Source organism: Passer domesticus, chromosome 23 (assembly GCF_036417665.1).
Source record: "Passer domesticus isolate bPasDom1 chromosome 23, bPasDom1.hap1, whole genome shotgun sequence".
In the NCBI taxonomy this organism is placed as follows: Eukaryota; Metazoa; Chordata; class Aves; order Passeriformes; family Passeridae; genus Passer; species Passer domesticus.
This window is the reverse complement of record NC_087496.1, coordinates 3,368,078-3,384,786: the sequence shown is the minus strand read 5'-3', so window position 1 is coordinate 3,384,786 and position 16,709 is coordinate 3,368,078. Positions and strand designations below refer to the sequence as shown.

Here is a 16,709-nt window from a genome sequence, read left to right as displayed (position 1 = left end):
CTGGAGTGCTCCTGCCTCCAGAGCTGTGCCCCCAGGCCCTTTCCTGGTGCAGCAAGGGGAAACTCAGCACCTGCTTAGAGCAGCCTGCACACCTTCCTCTTCCTGGCTAAACCTGTTAAAAAGAAGACACCACCTTTCCCACCTCCTCAAATCACCTCTCCTTTCCTATCAAGCTGCAGAAAGGGGCAAAATGTCCCAGGGCCGTGTGCTGAATTTGGCACATCCCTGAAATCCGGTGCTGAGCAACCCTGCTTTCCTAGGAGGAGGAATAAGCACCACTTCCCACAAGCTGAATGTTGTTTTGGACAGGATTATTCCAGAATACATATTTATAGGGCCCATTTTCCAAGGCAGGAAAGTTAATCCTGGCACCACAGCCAATTTTCATCGAGGTCATTAAGGCAGGTTTCCCTTTAATTGGACATGATAATTCACTTTCATGTCCTGCTCTGAGAAAGGGCTGGGTGAGCCAAAGAACAGCTCTTCAAATTAGGGGGCTCGCTCTCCAGAGCTGGAATTTCTGCTGGCAGCATGAGGATCTTCAGCACATTACAGGACTGAGCCCATCACTGAATCATCCCGTACTTAACTGCTGCAAGGAGTTAAGCTCTGACCTTTTCCTGCAGTGTCCAAATATCTCTTCCTAATGATACAGCAAGACAGGGGAGGGATGGGCCTGGATGTCTGGTGATACAGGAAATTTAGGTCAGGAAACGGGAATCAGAAGAGAACAGATAGAAATTGTCCTGCATCACCCCAGCATCTGATAGCGACTTCAGAACTTGCTGGCGATCGACTTTGGCTTAAGAAATTCAGGCAGGTAATAAGAGATTGCAAGATAAACAGCCAGAACCGGGGCTGGCAATGCATCCGCTTTGCCTCTGCGCTTAATGGAGATGGAGAAAGTCCGGCTCTGGTTAGTCAGCTTGATTGCTTGAAGAGGAAAAGGAAAATGAAAAGGGAGGGAAGAAGAAAAATAAAGGCCCTGAGTCTGGGTTTTTTCCCCACTTCTATTCATTAGGCTGTCAATAGCGCTCAGGCCTGGAATATCGACGGTGGATTAGCTCAACCCGACTCTGTGTACAAGACCAATGCCTTTTTAACCCAGCTTGTTTCCAAATCAATACACCCATCAGCATTCGAAAATTAGCCCGAGACGAGATTCCAATACTCAAGCTGGTGTGTCATGTTAAGAGGGCTCCCGGCCAAATCACAGAAGAAGCAGCATGAAAAAAAATGGTTGCTAGCAAGGGATTAGGAATTTTCCATTAATCTTCCCCCAGGCTAAGAGCTCATCAGGCTCCGTGTGTCCCTCCAGTGTGTCCCTCCATGAGGCTCCCCCTTGTCCAGCTCTTGTCCAGCCACATGGACACAGGATCAGTCTTCCATGAATGTCCATCTGCTTGACCATCCCTTGTGGCCACACCTGTCTGTCCCCTCTCAAGAAGTCACACACTTGCTGAAGAGCACATATAGGCATCCACTTAGACACCAAAAGTGCTCCAGCACCCTGTGCTGGTCTTTCTCCTCCTCTTCCTCCTCCAAAAGCATGGAATTTCAACACACAAACACATATTGTTGTTAGGCATACACACACTCCCACAGAGCACACAAATCTGTCAGCTCTCTCTTTTCCCCCAACACAAGTTTTACTTCAAGCACTGCCTCCAGCGTGCAAAACAAAAAAACATCAAAACCCAACAACAACAACAAACAGCACCATGGATTTGCCAGTGACTGTGTCGGGAGGCAGAGCTGCCTGTATCAGAGCCCTGGGATTATGTCAGCAAAGTTGGATAAAAACAAGCCTGACAGAGTTCAAGAAGCATTTGGAGAATACTCTCAGAGACATGGTGTGACTGTTGGGGATAGTGCTGTGCAGGGCCAAGAGCTGGACTCTATGATCCTTTTGGATCCTTGTGGGTCTCTTCCAACACAGCAAATTCTCTGATTCTGTGAAAATCATTACCCAGCTTGGGACAATCCCAGCTTGTGGATCAGCCTCTACTTCTGCACCATGCTGTGTCAAATGTTCAACATAGGAGCAAGAGGAGGAGAAGACACTAGAGAAAAAACAACAGAAAGCAAAGTCCCAAGCCCAAGCCCTCTACAAACTCCTTTTTCTTACCTTGCACGATGAGATGGACACGCGATGTCTTGGGGTGATTGTCTGTCTGCACAGAGCAGGTGTAGGGGCCCTCATCGTACACGTCCACATCCTGGATCTGGATGCTGTACTGGGTTTTGGTGTTGGCCAGGAGCACCACCCGAGGGTCCAAGCACCACTTGTCATTGCCAGCATAGAGGATGCTGCTGCGGTTCAGCCAGGCCACCCGGGTCACCCGGTTGTCCACGGAGCACCTGGGGAGAGGCAGAGAGGTGACCCATCAGTGTGCTGCCCTTGGGCGCTCTCCCTCCCTCCCTTCCAGCCCTCCTGGTCCTCCTGGCACTATTTTTAGCTTTGCTGTCAGCAGCACTTTCAGAGACCCAGTGCTTTCAGTGTCCAAAGAGGACAAGGTCAGCGCTTTCCCCCTGGTGCTCAGGACACCACTATCCATCTAAACTGGCGGCTCCAGAGATTTGACCAACAGCTTCACAGAGTTTTCAGATGCAGGGAGGTCAGAGCCACCCAGTACCAGCCTTTCACTCCTCCATTACAATGTATTCTTTTGCAAACTCCCAGACAAACAGAGCTGAGCCCAAACCTCCATCCCGAATCCACACTTTTGTTTGGGGGGTTCAGTTTGTTACTTCCTGGCCAAATCCATCATTTGTCATTCTCTCTGCAGACCCTCACATCTTCACAGCAGCCACACAAAGAGATGCAAAGTGGTGCTGGGAAAACTTGTGCTGCTTCACAAAGAAGTGAGGAAAATTTATCTTTGGAGAAAGCCAGCTCTGACACACACCTCTAAATATAAACCTTGAACATCTGACCATTTGTCGCCTCTGTCAACTTTTCCTTCTGTACCCATCACCTGCTCCGCTGCACCTCCCTCACTTGTGCACCTCACCTGAGCTGAGTACTTAACTTATCCAGGGATGTTTTGGAAGTAGAAATCCTCTATATTCAGCCTCAATAAGCACCTGAGTTCCCCCTGGAGACAACGCAGTGCAAACCCAGAAATTATTTTGATCCTGAGGGAGATTATTTTCCTGTCAACATCAGCTGGGATCAGTCTTGCTCCTCCCAAAGGTTTCTGCCAGCCCTGTAACCCCCCCATCCCCATGTCCCCAAGCCAGGTTTGAATCCTCCTATTTCCACAAGAAAAGCATCCAGACCTTCTCTAAACATCAGAAACCTGCAGCTCCCACAGCCAGCTAAACCCCTGCTTCTCTCTGAGAAATTTTGGGATTACGGAGCCATCGGGATTTAGCCACGCTTTGCTGGATGCTGGCTCCAGAGCATAATGTGCCTGCATAAAACCACTCAGCCTAAGATCCACTGTTTATATTCTTCCCCAAACTACTTCATTACTTGTGCAGTGGCTGGGATGCAAATTAACTTCAGAGGCACCGAGTGGGAGCCCAGCAGCTTCTGGGATGTCTCACTTGGTGTGACTTCAAGCAATGTAAGGGACTTAATGGGCTCCATGTGCCAGACTGCACTGACAGGGGAGGTAATGACAAGGGTGGATATGTCTGTGGCACATGGACTTGTCCTGGACACCTGGGAGTGTGTCCTTTCTCTGGGTGAACTGTCTCCTTGCTGGGGGTCCTTATAGTCACCTTTGGGTGAGGATTTACATTTTCTGCACGGTAACAAGTGATAGGACAATAAGAAATGGCCTCAAATTGCACCAGGGAAAGTTTAGATTGAATATTAGGGAATACTTTCTCACTGAAAGGGTGGTCAAGCCCTTCCACAGGCTGCCCAGGGCAGTGCTGGAGTCACTGGAAGGATGTAAAAGCCACATGGATGTGGCACTTAGGGACATGGTTAGGGACATGGTTGGACTGATCTTAGGGGCTTTTCCAACCTTAATGACCCTGTGGTGGAAGATTTCTCTTCCTGTGTCCATTACGGATGCCAGGGAAGACACAGGTACCCACCTGGGGACAAGCTGTCTCATCTCATTCAGGCTCTTTTTGGAACATCTTTGGCCCCAGTGATTACAGGAGAAGCTAGAATAACCCACCCAGCCTCAACACACAAATTTTGGGGGTTTTGGGTGGCAGAGGAGTTGTGTTGTCTGCAGCACAGGACACCCCTGGTTTGCCAGTACCAAACTCCTGCTCCACCCTCCCTCCCTGGTGTGAAAAACAGCCAATAAATTAAACCATTTTACTGCTGTTCCATAATGATATTACGATAATAATAAATTAAATGTGAGCAGATTTTTATGATCTACATTAAAAAAAGCAATAGATTCAGTCTGGGCTGAACACCAAGAACTTGGCTCTTGCTCTCAGCTGCATTACAACTTGAGTAAAAGGCCTGAGAGTTTAGTTGCACAAGTTGGATTAAACTGGAGATTTCTTCCCAGAGGATGGGTTTAGTCTATTGAACTCCAAATTTCAGCTCTGCTGGTAGCTCAGACCTATGGGGCTCGAATGAAATGAAGTGGTTATTTGGTGTTTGGCTCTGGTACCATGAAATAGGCTCCTGTGGTGGTGGTTCTGCACAAACACAGGGGTGTCCAGGGCTGGGTGATGAGAAACCAGACATGACTTGAATTTCTCACCCAATCCCCTCTGCAGACGTTACCTTGAGGAACTGTAAGCAAGCTGAACTAAAAATATGTATTTCCTCTCTCTTCCTCCACGCCAGTTTTCTTTATGAAATGCATCAGCTTGGAGATCCTTGGATAATAATGGAGCCAGACAGTGTGCAATCCAAGCATTCCCTCTATCATATGGGCATTTAAGTGCTTTTGAAAAGCAACGGGGCTCAGGTAACGCATGAGGCAACAGTGAAATAAGTGCTTTCGCCCTTCACAGCACCCGGGCACAATCTCTCCTTATCATCCAGACACGCTTCCCTGTTCCTGGGATCGGCAAGCTTCAAGCTGTTACTTTATATTCTTCCCTGCCTCTTAAAGCTCCTGAGCCAACATATATATATATATAAATATATATATAATAAAGCACAGCACAGCTCCTGGGAAAGAGGTGCTTTGACCTCTGGATGCACTGGGCTATTTAGGGATTGGCAGTTGTGCTCTTTCCTGAGCTGCTTCCAAGCACTGTGCACCTCCTGCTTCTCCAGCTCCTCCTGCTCCTCCAGCCCCTCCAGCCCCTCCTGCTCCTCCAGCCCCTCCAGCTCCTCCAGCTCCTCCTGCTCCTCCAGCCCCTCCAGCTCCTCCATCCTCTCCTGCTCCTCCTTCCCCTCCTACTCCTCCTGCCCCTCCTCGCACAAGTGCTGGTCGGGGTCCCCGTGGCCAAGGCTTGTCACAGCGACCTGATGCTCTTCCAGCCCCTCCATCTGCTCCTGCTTCCCTCCTCCAGCAGCTCCTCTCTCCAGCAGCCCAGTGCAGGGATGGGAAGCCTCCTCTCCCACACGCGGGCAGCCGAGCAGAAAGCCTTTGGCTTTGGCCAGGAAGCCACGCTCCAGGCACAGGTGGAGAGCAAAGCCACCGCCGAGCCCACAGCCTCCCCGCTTCCCACCCTGCTCCTGGCCAAGTGCAAGGCCCTGGGATGCCTCCTCCACCTCGCTGGAAGCTCTCACTTTCCCTCTCTCCCCTTGATGTGCCAGGGAAGGAGGGGAGGGAGAGGTCCTTGGGGTGCCGGAAAGCAGCGCTTGCCTCCAAAAAGATGATCTAAAAACAATTATGCACAGATGAGGTAATTTTCTCTCTCAAGATCCTTAATCCTTGTTCCACTCCTGCTCAGACAGCAAGGACTTCTCCAGGAAGATGAAAACCTGCTGTGTGCCAGTACAAGGTGGAGATGATGCTGCTCTGGATACTGCTGCCTCTCTCTGCTGTTTCTTTCCCAATAAACCCAGAGTCCCAAGCCTCAGGGTTTCTTCTCTGGGAGATGGGAACTCTGCCTAACTCACCCCTGCTACATCATCCTGGGGCAGGCAGGGATGGTTTGCAGGGAAATGCTCCTCCTCGTGCTGCACCAGACCCTCTACTCTCTGTGGCCTCTGTGGGCACCTCAAAATGACCACAAATTTGGGCATTTTAGACAGTTACACACGCTGAGCAGAGGTGAGAGCTGTGAATCTCCATCCTCCCCAGCTGTCCCAACCCACCTGCTCATCCCTTGCCCTGCACTCCCCGATTAATGATGTGTGGTGGGTGCAAAGGGAAACGGGGGGAGCTGCCCCTTCCAGATCTGTCATCATCTCCCACAGCCAAAATTTCTGGGCTTTATCCACCCTCTTCTCTCAAGTTGGCCCATTAGTGACTGGCCACTCTCCCCTAAACTGGTATTCCCAAACATTTCCATAGCCTGAGGGTTGAGCTGATGCATCTCACAGGGCCCCACAGGTGCAGCCAACAGCCCACCTGGCTGTAGGGACAGCACTCAAAGACAAATTGGAAGAGGGAAAGCAACAGCACAAGGATTCTGCCAGCGAGCACAAAGATGACCTAAAAATGCCAACAAAGCCATCAGTGGGGACAAAACTGCCTCATAAACAAGTACCAGGAATAAACAAGCAGCAGGGTGCTGAGGCTGAGTTCCCTGACCACTGATCCCACTCGTGCTGCGTCCAGCCCCCAGCACCTCCCTGCACTCCCGAGCAGACACAGATGGCACACACCAGCAGTGACGTGCCCTCCTGAATTTCTCTCTTTGCTTTCTTGAGTTTGTACACAAAAAAAATGACACGAGAGGAGGTGGGCAGGCAGTGGGGGGAAGGAGGTTTTTAATTACTGAAGTGTAGTAATTGGCACACAACACTTTTTTGTTGCCTCTTATGCAGATTGCTGGTGTTCCAGAGGGCTGGGCTGGAGAGCACAGATTGTCTCAACCCAGCAGGACACACAAGAAATGAATAATGTTAATTAGAACTGAAAAGAGCTCAGCAAAATTACCAACCTGATTGCTGCTTTCATTGCAATTATCAAGGTACAAGCTCCATCATGGGGAGGCAGAATGGGGCTAAGCCTGGCTCACCCCAGCAAACGTGGAGGCCCAGTCTTGGCTGTGACCAAACTGACCCTCCCCAGGTTCAATTCTCCTTCCACCACCCCCTAATTTTCATGGCATGCCCCAGAGAAACCACCTTCTTAAATCCTGGCCACTTGATGGAATTTCACAATGGCATTGACCCGAATCCTTTAGGTTGGAAAAAAACACCTTTAAGACCATTGAGTCCAAGCATTAACCCAGCACTGTCAAGCCCACACCTAAACCGTGTCCCCAAATGCCACACCCACCATCAAGCATCCCCAGATGTCTTTTCATTTTCTTCCCAGTCTAACTCAGCCATTCCCACACGCTTCCAGATTTTTAATTAATCCCACACCAGCAATGTTTTGTCTGCTATGAGCTAAACTAAGCTGGAAATCAGGAATAAGTTTGGGGTTTATCTTAAAATGGGGTGCAAATCCTCCCACTGAGGCTGGTTAAGATGACAGGATGCTCTGGACCTGCCTTGTCCCCAGCTTCTCATGTCCCAGACATCACCTTCCAGCCTCTGCACCGTCAGCTGAGCTATAAATGATCAACTAAACCAGCCTGCTGCCCGAGGCAGAGCTCCACATCTTCAGATTTATTTCTGTGATTATCACATTTTATTGTTATTTATTAGGATTAATTAAAGGCCGGGCTGTGAACAACTCAATCCCAGTCAGGCACAGTCTCACAGACTTTCCTATGATGTTTAGAAGAGAATTTTGGCCATCAATTCCTGAGCAAAGGGAAAGCTGGGGCCAGATTGTGCCATGCTCCTTGGGACAGGTACTGCCACGATCCTGTAAGGCTGGCATGCCCATGCCATGGACAGCCTGAGGTGTGGATATCACATAGAACATTGTCTGGAAGCTTTTTAACTAATAAATATCGAGCCAAATCTCTCATTGTTACAACCCAGTCTGGTTTCACTCTCTCTGCTGCACTGGGCTAAGTCACGCACCAGCAATTTCTCCCAGTCCAGCCCTTCTCCAGCAGGATTTACAGCATCTGCTCCCTTTCCGTGCACACCCAGCCTGTGTTTGCTCACACACCCCCCCTGCAGCACCGTCTGCTCACATCCACAGGGGCAGCCAGTGCTGCCCTGCACACCAACCCCACACAGCACACACTGAGAGTGTGTGTGCACCCACACACGTGGGGAACAGCGTGTGCTCCTCCAGCAATAATCCCATTCTGCTGGAGCAGGGACACCCAGCTCAGGCCATGGAGCTCGGATGGCAAGGTTGGATGTGCTGGTCACAGGCTCCTTGCAGGAGACATTCACAGTGGAAGTTGGACTGTTGGATTAAAATATCTGTAGGTTTGGTACTGCTGAAAGCTGCCAGTGCTCAGTCAGGGATTTTAATGGGGGCTGGAGGCTCAGCTCTGCTGGGGTGAGTGGCTGTGATCAGGTTCTTGGCATTCCTGTCCTCACCTGCTCCCCAGGACCAGCCCAGTCATCCTCAACCTCACTGTGAGTTTGGCTGGAGGGCATCCCTGGAGCTCCCACTGATGTCACACCACCAAAGACACAGCCCGAGGAGGTTTTCACAGCACAGAGTGGCTCACAGGATGAAGAAACCTCTTCCCTGCATGGGGAGCCTGGTTCCTGACAGGCAGGAGCTGACCCAATGGTTAACACAGCAGTGGGGTCTGGCAGGAAAGGGGGGTCCCTGCTGGGGCTGACTCCTTCTTCCTGTCCCCCCTGCAGCAGCCAGAGCCTCTCCAAAGACAGCAGGGTGAGGAGGTACCCTTGGATCAGATGCCACCCCAGTGCCTCTTCAAAATATCACTGAGCTGGCCAAAAGGAATGCTCAGAAGTGGAAAATAAAACCCCTTTGTGCTTCCCCCTCTCTTCCCTGCCCAGACAGTTCCATGTTGGTTGTTGCAGAGGGAGTCAGGGCCCTAGACTGGGAGGTCCTGCATTTCCCACTGGCTCATGCAAGTTCCTGCCCTTCATTCCTGCCCTCTGCAAGGCTTTAAAGATAGCTGGCACCTCCTTGCCAGGGAGTGTGAGTTAACTCATGTTTATAAAGTACCTGATCTCCTCAATTGAAAGTTTATACATGCAAATGATTCACACTAATTACATTAATAATAATACTGGGCTCAAAAAGATCCGCCTTGGTTCACTGCCCGGGATTTGCAGAGCTGCAAACAACTCCCAGTGTGCTGCCTTAGACACGGTTATTGGCACATGCCAAGGAAACAGGAGGAAACCGGACTGGGAAGGGAAGAAAGGCTGCAAAAAGAGCTGGAGCTCCCGCTGACTGAGCATCAGGCAGGGTGGGGAGCAGGCACGGATTCCATGAACACCTCTGTGTGCATGCTGACAGTCCTGGGAGACGCCTGTGCCGGCCCCGAGGGCTGGTGCAGAGTGGGCAGATCGCGATGCAGCCGGCAGGGATGGCTCGTCTGGAAAAGTCTTTATCTCTCTGCAATGCAGCAGTGCACCAGCACCTTTCCAAGTCCCGTGCTCGGCTCATCCAGCCTTTCTATTTATCCTCCTATTGTCTCTGCTAACAACAGGGCTCTGCACATCTATAGCATCTTCCATCTCAGCATCTCGGAGCGTGCCACAAAACATCAATGAGGGCAGCAGCCATGGCAGCAAGTGTGTCCCTAACCCAGGCTGTGGCTGGCTCCCTAGGGCACCACTGGAGTGTGTTCCTGCCCCATCTGCTTGGGTGCCCTCCAGAAGTGCTAATGGCACTGGGGACGGGGTGACACCAGCACCAAAACGCCTGTGAGGACACGGATGGTTTATAAATGACATGGAACCCAGGGAACCCATGGGTGGGATCCTTTGCTGAGCTGTGGGACAGTTATTCCTGAGGGTTTTCTCCTTTTTTGCATTCCCAAAGCCCAAGTAATGAGCAGGAGGCTCCTGGATGCCAGCAGGCAAACAGCCCTCACTGAAAGCCACCCCTCCCCTGGCAGTCTTCCAGGTTGCCTACAGAAGGATCCTCACTCCATCAGCCCAGTCCACGACCAGGCTCTGGCAGCTTCAAAAAGAGGTGTGGAAAATGCCACAAGAAGAAAATAACTCCCTGATGATCTCATCCTCTCCCCTCAAACGTTACGGAGAAGCGCAAACCCTAGAAAACAAGGTCTCCTCATCTGAGGGGGTGCAGAGAAGCTGTTTTCTCTCTCTGCCTCCAAAAGAACAGGGATCTCTCTCCTTGCTCTGTGCTTCTCTCTAGAAAAAAATGCTCTTTACCACCTACTAGTCCCGGGCTGAGCCACTCAAGCCACCCCAACTCCCCATCCTTCAGCCCCCCCGGCAGCTCCTCTTCTCCTCCTGCAGGCTGCACTGCCAGCAGCCAGTGCCGATCCCCGGCGCTGAACTCGCCCAATTACGAGCTGTGCCCCGGAATAAATCCCGGTTCTGCTTTGCCAAGTGACACTAATGGCCCTGGAATAAAGCGATGCCATCCACCCCAACGGGCTGCAAAGGAGCGCGTTTAACTGCGCACACAGGCAAGGGACTGCTGAGCTTAACTGCACTGAAAATGCATTCCAGAGGAAGCGATGCACTTAACTTATCACAAGTGGGAAATTATCACTGAAGTGGCTTTTCCTTAGAAGTTGAGGCACAAAACAGGAACGGTGAGGGGTGAACGCTTTCTGCCAGGACTGCAGAGGGAGATGGAGGAGGGAATTGGAGGCTGCTGAAGGATGCTTCGAGTCCGGGGGCTCTGTGAGGAGGAGCAGGGGGCGAGAGGGAGGGAGAGGTGCTGCAAACAGTGGGCTGCAGGCCACTGATGGGGACAACACAGGGAAACCTGCCCAGGGAAGGGCACAAGATCAGGAATCAGGTTTTCAAGGCACTGGCAGAGCTGCTCTGGGGAACTGAGGGAGCTTGTATTATCACTGCCTTCTGCTGACCAGTGGGGTCTTCGTAGGATCATGGAATGGTTTGGGTTGGAGAGAACCTTCAAGATCATCCTGTTCTATCCCGTGCCATGGGCTGGGACACCTTCCACTCAAGCAGCTTGCTCCAAGCCCCATCCAGGCTGGCCTTGGACACTTCCAGGGATGGGGCTGTCACAACTTTATGTAGCAAAAATGTGCTGCTATTGTACATATATACACCATATCTATATATATCCATCTATCTATTCTCTGTCTATATATTCTCTATCTATATATTCTCTATCTATATATTCTCTATCTATATATACCATGCCATCTCTATAATTCTAGCCTGGGAATAATTGCAGGTTACCACATCACCTTCCTACACCAGCTCTCCCTCACGCTCCTAATTGCATCCTCACCACGACGCCCGAGCTCGTCGTGCTTCTGCTGCCAGATGGGGAGAGATGGGCAGAGACAGAACAAGGACAAGCAGCAAATCCTCAAAATTAAAATAGAGAGGTGGTCCCAGCAACTCAAGGCTGAGTAGGAGGAGTGGGGCATCCCAAGCCTTTGGAGATGAATCCTGAAGCCTTGCAGAGCTGTGCTGCATCACAGGGCGATTTTTCTTTGGCAGAAGAGCACAAGCAGCTGAGAGAAAAAGCTAAACTGTGCCTCGTGCTCTGACAACCCTCCTCAGAGAACACAGCTCCCTAACAAGCACCTGCACAGCTTCTCACAGACACATAAACCCCACCACAGAGCCAGATCTTCTTCCACTACCTAACCAGAAGGTGGTTTGCTACATAAACAAAGTTCAAGCGCTCGTCTCATGACTCCCATGTGACTCATCACAATGGGGTGGGGACTTGTGCCTGGCAGAAGAGGCTGGAGAGGCACTGACATAGCAAGGCAAGCGGTGAACCAGAGGAAGTGGAAGGGAGGAGCAGGAGGGATATCAAGGAAGGAAACATGATGGAGCCAAAGCAATGGGACCTTCTCCAGCCACGCCATGGCACCACAGCCCTCTCCACATTTATAAAATAGCACTAATGAGACCAGAAACAAAAGAGGGAGTAAGGGAAAGGACCCTTCCCAGTAAAGACACCCCCCATCCTTCCCTCTCCCCTTGAGGACATCATCCTTAAAATATATTTCATTTCACAGCTGCATTATGGTACCACAAAATCCTGAGAATCCAATTTAAGAACAGATTACCTCCTCACTTACTTCATTTGAAGCAATTACATGTTAATTTTCATTGAGACCAGCCTAATGCATACCAATCTGATGCTGCAATCTCATTTGAATACTTGAGGGAAAGCTGGTTGGGCTCTGGGCTCTGGAGGCTCATATTTAAAGGGCCACTTCACATTTCCTTTCCCTTTTCCCCTGGTTATTTACGCTCTCATCACACTTGTGGTGCTCCCTCCCTCCCTTCAGGGCGTTCCCAACAGCTGCTGCCACTCCTGAGACAAAATAAAAATGGCCAATAGGTGTTGCAGTAATGCTGCTGTGTCCATCACCAGGCCAACCCCCATGACATGACCTTCCCCAGACCAAGGTTCAACATCAACCACGTTCTTCTCCATCAGTGAACAACATGCCAGCATCAAAATCACTGGGAAACACGTGCTCATCTCAGCAAAGAGACTCCTCCTCCCAGGCCAGGGACAGGCTCCACCACGTTTCTGGCTGATGGTTATCTCCAGCTCCCTCACACTCACTCTGTCTCTCCTCTCTCTGCAGAGCTGCGGTATCGATCGTGTCTCGGACACCAAGCTTTCAGTAATTAATAATGCCAGGAGAGTGTGGATCCTGCTCGGGGTTGAGGCGGGGAGGCAGCTGCCCCTGGCTGGCTGCACGCATCCCGGTGATAAGCATTCATGTTGGAGGCTGCACCTTAATTAGATTTTTCAGATTGCAGAAGCCCTGAGACACTTGTGCAGACACCATATAAATGTATATTGCATTGTACTGTAATTAATCCAAGGTGATGGAGCAGGAGCCAGGGATTCACAGTGAGACAATCAGCCTCAAAACTTCAGCACATCATGGGCTCCAGCCCACCCTGTGGCCCAACCAGCTGCAAACCAAGAAATCTCTCTCTTCACTCACCAGAGACACATTGGACAACAGGAACACCCCAGAAGCCAAAGGTTTGTTGGTGCCTCCTCCCCACACAAGGCTTCCACCATTAGGTGTACGTCTTCCCTTCCACACAAGCAGTTTAACAGCCAGAAAGACAACAAAAAGCACTAAAGACAAGCAGAGATTAATTGCAGCTCCTCCTCCCCAAAAGAAATAATCGATTGCATAAGGCAGGTGTCTGTGCTGTCCCTGAAAGCACGTGGATGTCACAGCCATGGGCTCCAGACATTTGTATTCCACATCAGACAGCCAGGGTGCTCCATGAGCACTGAGGGAAGTGATGGGGTGAGAGAGTTTTGTTGGAGAAAATCTTTGGAAAAGGAGTTTGCGCTGAGGATAACTCAGGGAATGTGCAGGAGGAGATGAAGTGACAGATGAAAAATTGCTGTCTGAAACATCACTCAACCTCCTAAAGCCTCCTGTGCGAGTCACCTGCCTAGAGCAGGGGGGAGATATTGCTTGCTGGGAGCTGTGGGACATTTTCCTGGCTGTTATGAGCTTCCCTAGAAAACAGAGATGCACAATCCAAGCTTGCATAGCGCAGGGCTGGTCCCTGTTCCCACAGGTACTTGCCTGCAGCAGAGATGCTCTGCTGACCTTGGATACAGCCAGACCTGGAGCTGAGCTGGGTTTGCACTTGACCACCTCACCCTGGCCCTGCTCCCTCCATCCTGGAGCAGCCAAGGGGTTTCACATGCATTTTCAAACTCCTGTAATTCCTATTAATGCAATCAAGCTGCTGCTGACTGAGTCCAACAGCCTTTGCGTGCAGGAAACAACCACCAGCACACTGGACCCTTTATGCAGAGCCACTGGGCTGGATGAGACCCCTGGGGAACATCCTGGCTGCTCCAAGCCCCACGGTGGCTCGTTCAGAGGGTCCCAGGACACAATGACTCAGGCTCCACTGTGCCCACAGGGTAAAAAGCCCTTTGGGGAGGGAGGGAGCTGAGCTGGGAGCCAGCTCTGCCACGGCACCAGTGGGTTTGGGAAGGATGGAATGAGTCGCAGGGCCCCACGGTGTATGGTGAGAAACCAAATAATCAGGATTCAGGGGAGGAAAGGCAGTTACCTGGGCAACAGTGAGCTGCTAATCCATCTGCCACCCCGCAGGACTGCCCAGCTGCTCCTCCACTGCCGGGGGAGCCCCCAGACCAGACTGCAGCTCCACAGCCTCACGGGGCATTTCCCAACCCAATTCCAGGCTGGGTAGGAACCCAGGGGTGACCCCACACTCAGCTCTGCCACGGCAGCTCTCAGCAGAGTCAGCAGCTCTCACTGCCCGCCCCCCCAGCCCGAATGAGGGTGGCCATCCCCAACACACAGAAGGAGCTGGTGTCCCACAGCTCTGTCCTGCCTTGGGTACCGTCCCTTCCCAAGGGACTGGCCATGCTTTTCCCCTGCTCCATCTCCCATCACACCCAAAAGCTCCTCTGCAGTGCAAGGAAGGACCTGCTTCTGCTGGCAGGCATGGATGCAGGTGCCAAGGTGACACAAGGACACAGGGGATGCAGGGGATGGCAGCACTCAACCACGATGTCACTCTCCTGTCCCACACACACCTCCACCCCTCTGTGGTGACATGGGGCCTGCAGCAGCCTCTGCTCCCCATCCAGCTGCTTTGGCAGGTGGAGAAACACCAGCACTCCAGCTAAAACAACAGTTTTGGCAGCTTGGGGATAGGATTTCAAAGTACCCAGAGAGACTTTGCCTGTTTCCTACTGATCCAACTCAGTCCCTGTACAAGCCTTTGAAAACATGTCCTTTATAGTTTTCCATTTTGATGTCACATCTGTAAGAATATATGGTGGGGCTTTTTTCCTTCTTCTTCCCCTCTTCTTCTTAAGAGTAGATATCACACTTTGAACTCTAATTTTTATTTATTTTCGTTTCCTAGAAAAGGACTGATTCCCCACTGAGAAGTGATGGAGGAAGAGAAAAGGGGGTGGGGAGGAAGCCTTCAAAAAGTGCCCAGATTTAATTTTTTATCAGAGGAACAGAAAGAGAAATTTGTTGATGATCAAACAGATTCAAGTACTTTAAAAGAAAGCGACCGCCGGTAAATGGAAACTAGTTAAGGAATTACATGAAAGACATGGGAGACACTTGAGAAGCGGAAGAAATGCTGTAACCAAGTGGAAAACCAAACCCATCTGTCCCAAACCACTGGAGCAGTGAGGAGCAGGAGGTGAAGTGTTTGCTCAGCAGCAGCACAGATGATGGGAAAGCTGGAGGTTTGCAGAGCTCTGAGCCAGCCCCAGTGCCTGGAACCAGCACCCAGCCAGGGTTTTACCTGCCTGCCTCCCTGCACAGCTAAAACAAGTGGAGGCAGGCAAATAAAGGGCTGCATCACTTTGAAAAACAGCACCCCGGGGGCTCTGTGTTTTGCTTTTCCTCCTCGGCACATTCCAGCTCGAGTGCGCTCGGTTTATAAATTCGAAGGGAGTGGGATTGTTTGGGTTGGGTTTTTTCCTCCCTTTGCTTTGGTTTTAATCCAACGGCAGCACTTGAACACTCAGGCTGGGAGCTGAAAAGCTGGCAGAGCCGGGCAATGGGATGTGGACAGAGTGATTTAGGGAAGGGAGGGGCAAGCAGAAGAGGAGGAGGAGGAGGAAGAAGGGGTAAGACCACGGCAGCACCAAGCTGGCCTGCAGGAGTCAGAGGCAGACAGGGCTTGAGAGAAGAGCCGGATCCATCTCAACCCTAACAAGCCTTGCTGAAGCCCTGAAGAGGCCAGATCCTGTTGCTTCCTGAACTGTGACCCACCTGGCTTAGCTCGGAAATCTTTTAAATAGGAAAACAGAGCCGGCATTTGCTTTCATGCAGAGTCAGTGGTGAGCAAAGCCCAAGGGTTGCATTAGATTAGCAGCTGGCTCCTCCGAAGGCATGGAAACTTTGATCATTTAATATGTATGCACCGTGTCGGAGCGCACAGGTCTCCAAACCCCAGTAAATGTTTTATTAGGGCAGCTCCGGCTTTTATGCCCAAGCCTTGCTCCTTTTGGACTCTGGGGATCTTGTTGTGATTGGAAAGACACTGTTCATCATCTCCCTCTCTCCCCGGAAGGGCTGCGCAGCTCCTGCCTTGCTTTTCCCTCGGATCTCACTCAAAGTGCAGTGCAGCCCAGGAGCCTGGATGGTGGCAGGAGTATCCCAAAATGACCTCCTGCCCTCCTCAAAGATTCTTCTTGCATCTTGCAGCAAACCCCAAGACGTGAACTCTGATGTCAGTGCTGATCACAGTGGGAGCAAAGGCTCTGCTCTTCCTCCTCCATCACCACCTTAGGGACTCGGGGACATGGTTTAGTGGTGGATCTGGCAGTGCTGCCTTAATCCTTGACACAATGACCTTAGAGGTCTTTTCCAACCTTTCTGATTCTGTCAAAATGTCCACCAGAGCTGCCCAGAGCTCCCAGTCCCACTGGGACATGGCAGAGCCAGTCACCCTCACTGGGAAGCCGCCAGGCAGGAGCCTCTCTGGGGAGGAGATTTCTGACTGAAGCATTGCAGAACCAGCCCCAAGCTCCCCTGAGTCCAGAACATCTCAGTGTTATCAGGAGCACTCTTTGATTTTATTCTTTTAATTTGCAAATGACTTGTAGTTGCCAAAATTTGGAAACAATTCATTGCCA

The 16,709-nt window shown here is 51.0% G+C and overlaps 1 protein-coding gene across 7 annotated transcripts in view; it reads right to left on the bottom strand.

The window, feature by feature from the left end:
* The window catches only part of LOC135285584 (protein CEPU-1), a 357,552-nt gene that overhangs the window by 47,293 nt on the left and 293,550 nt on the right, over positions 1 to 16,709 (bottom strand). For all 7 annotated transcript variants that reach the window (XM_064397992.1, XM_064397994.1, XM_064397997.1 and 4 more), the window contains one exon: positions 2,129 to 2,361. In XM_064397992.1, the coding sequence (XP_064254062.1) occupies positions 2,129 to 2,361 (233 nt within the window). The remainder of the gene's footprint in view (positions 1 to 2,128; positions 2,362 to 16,709) is intronic.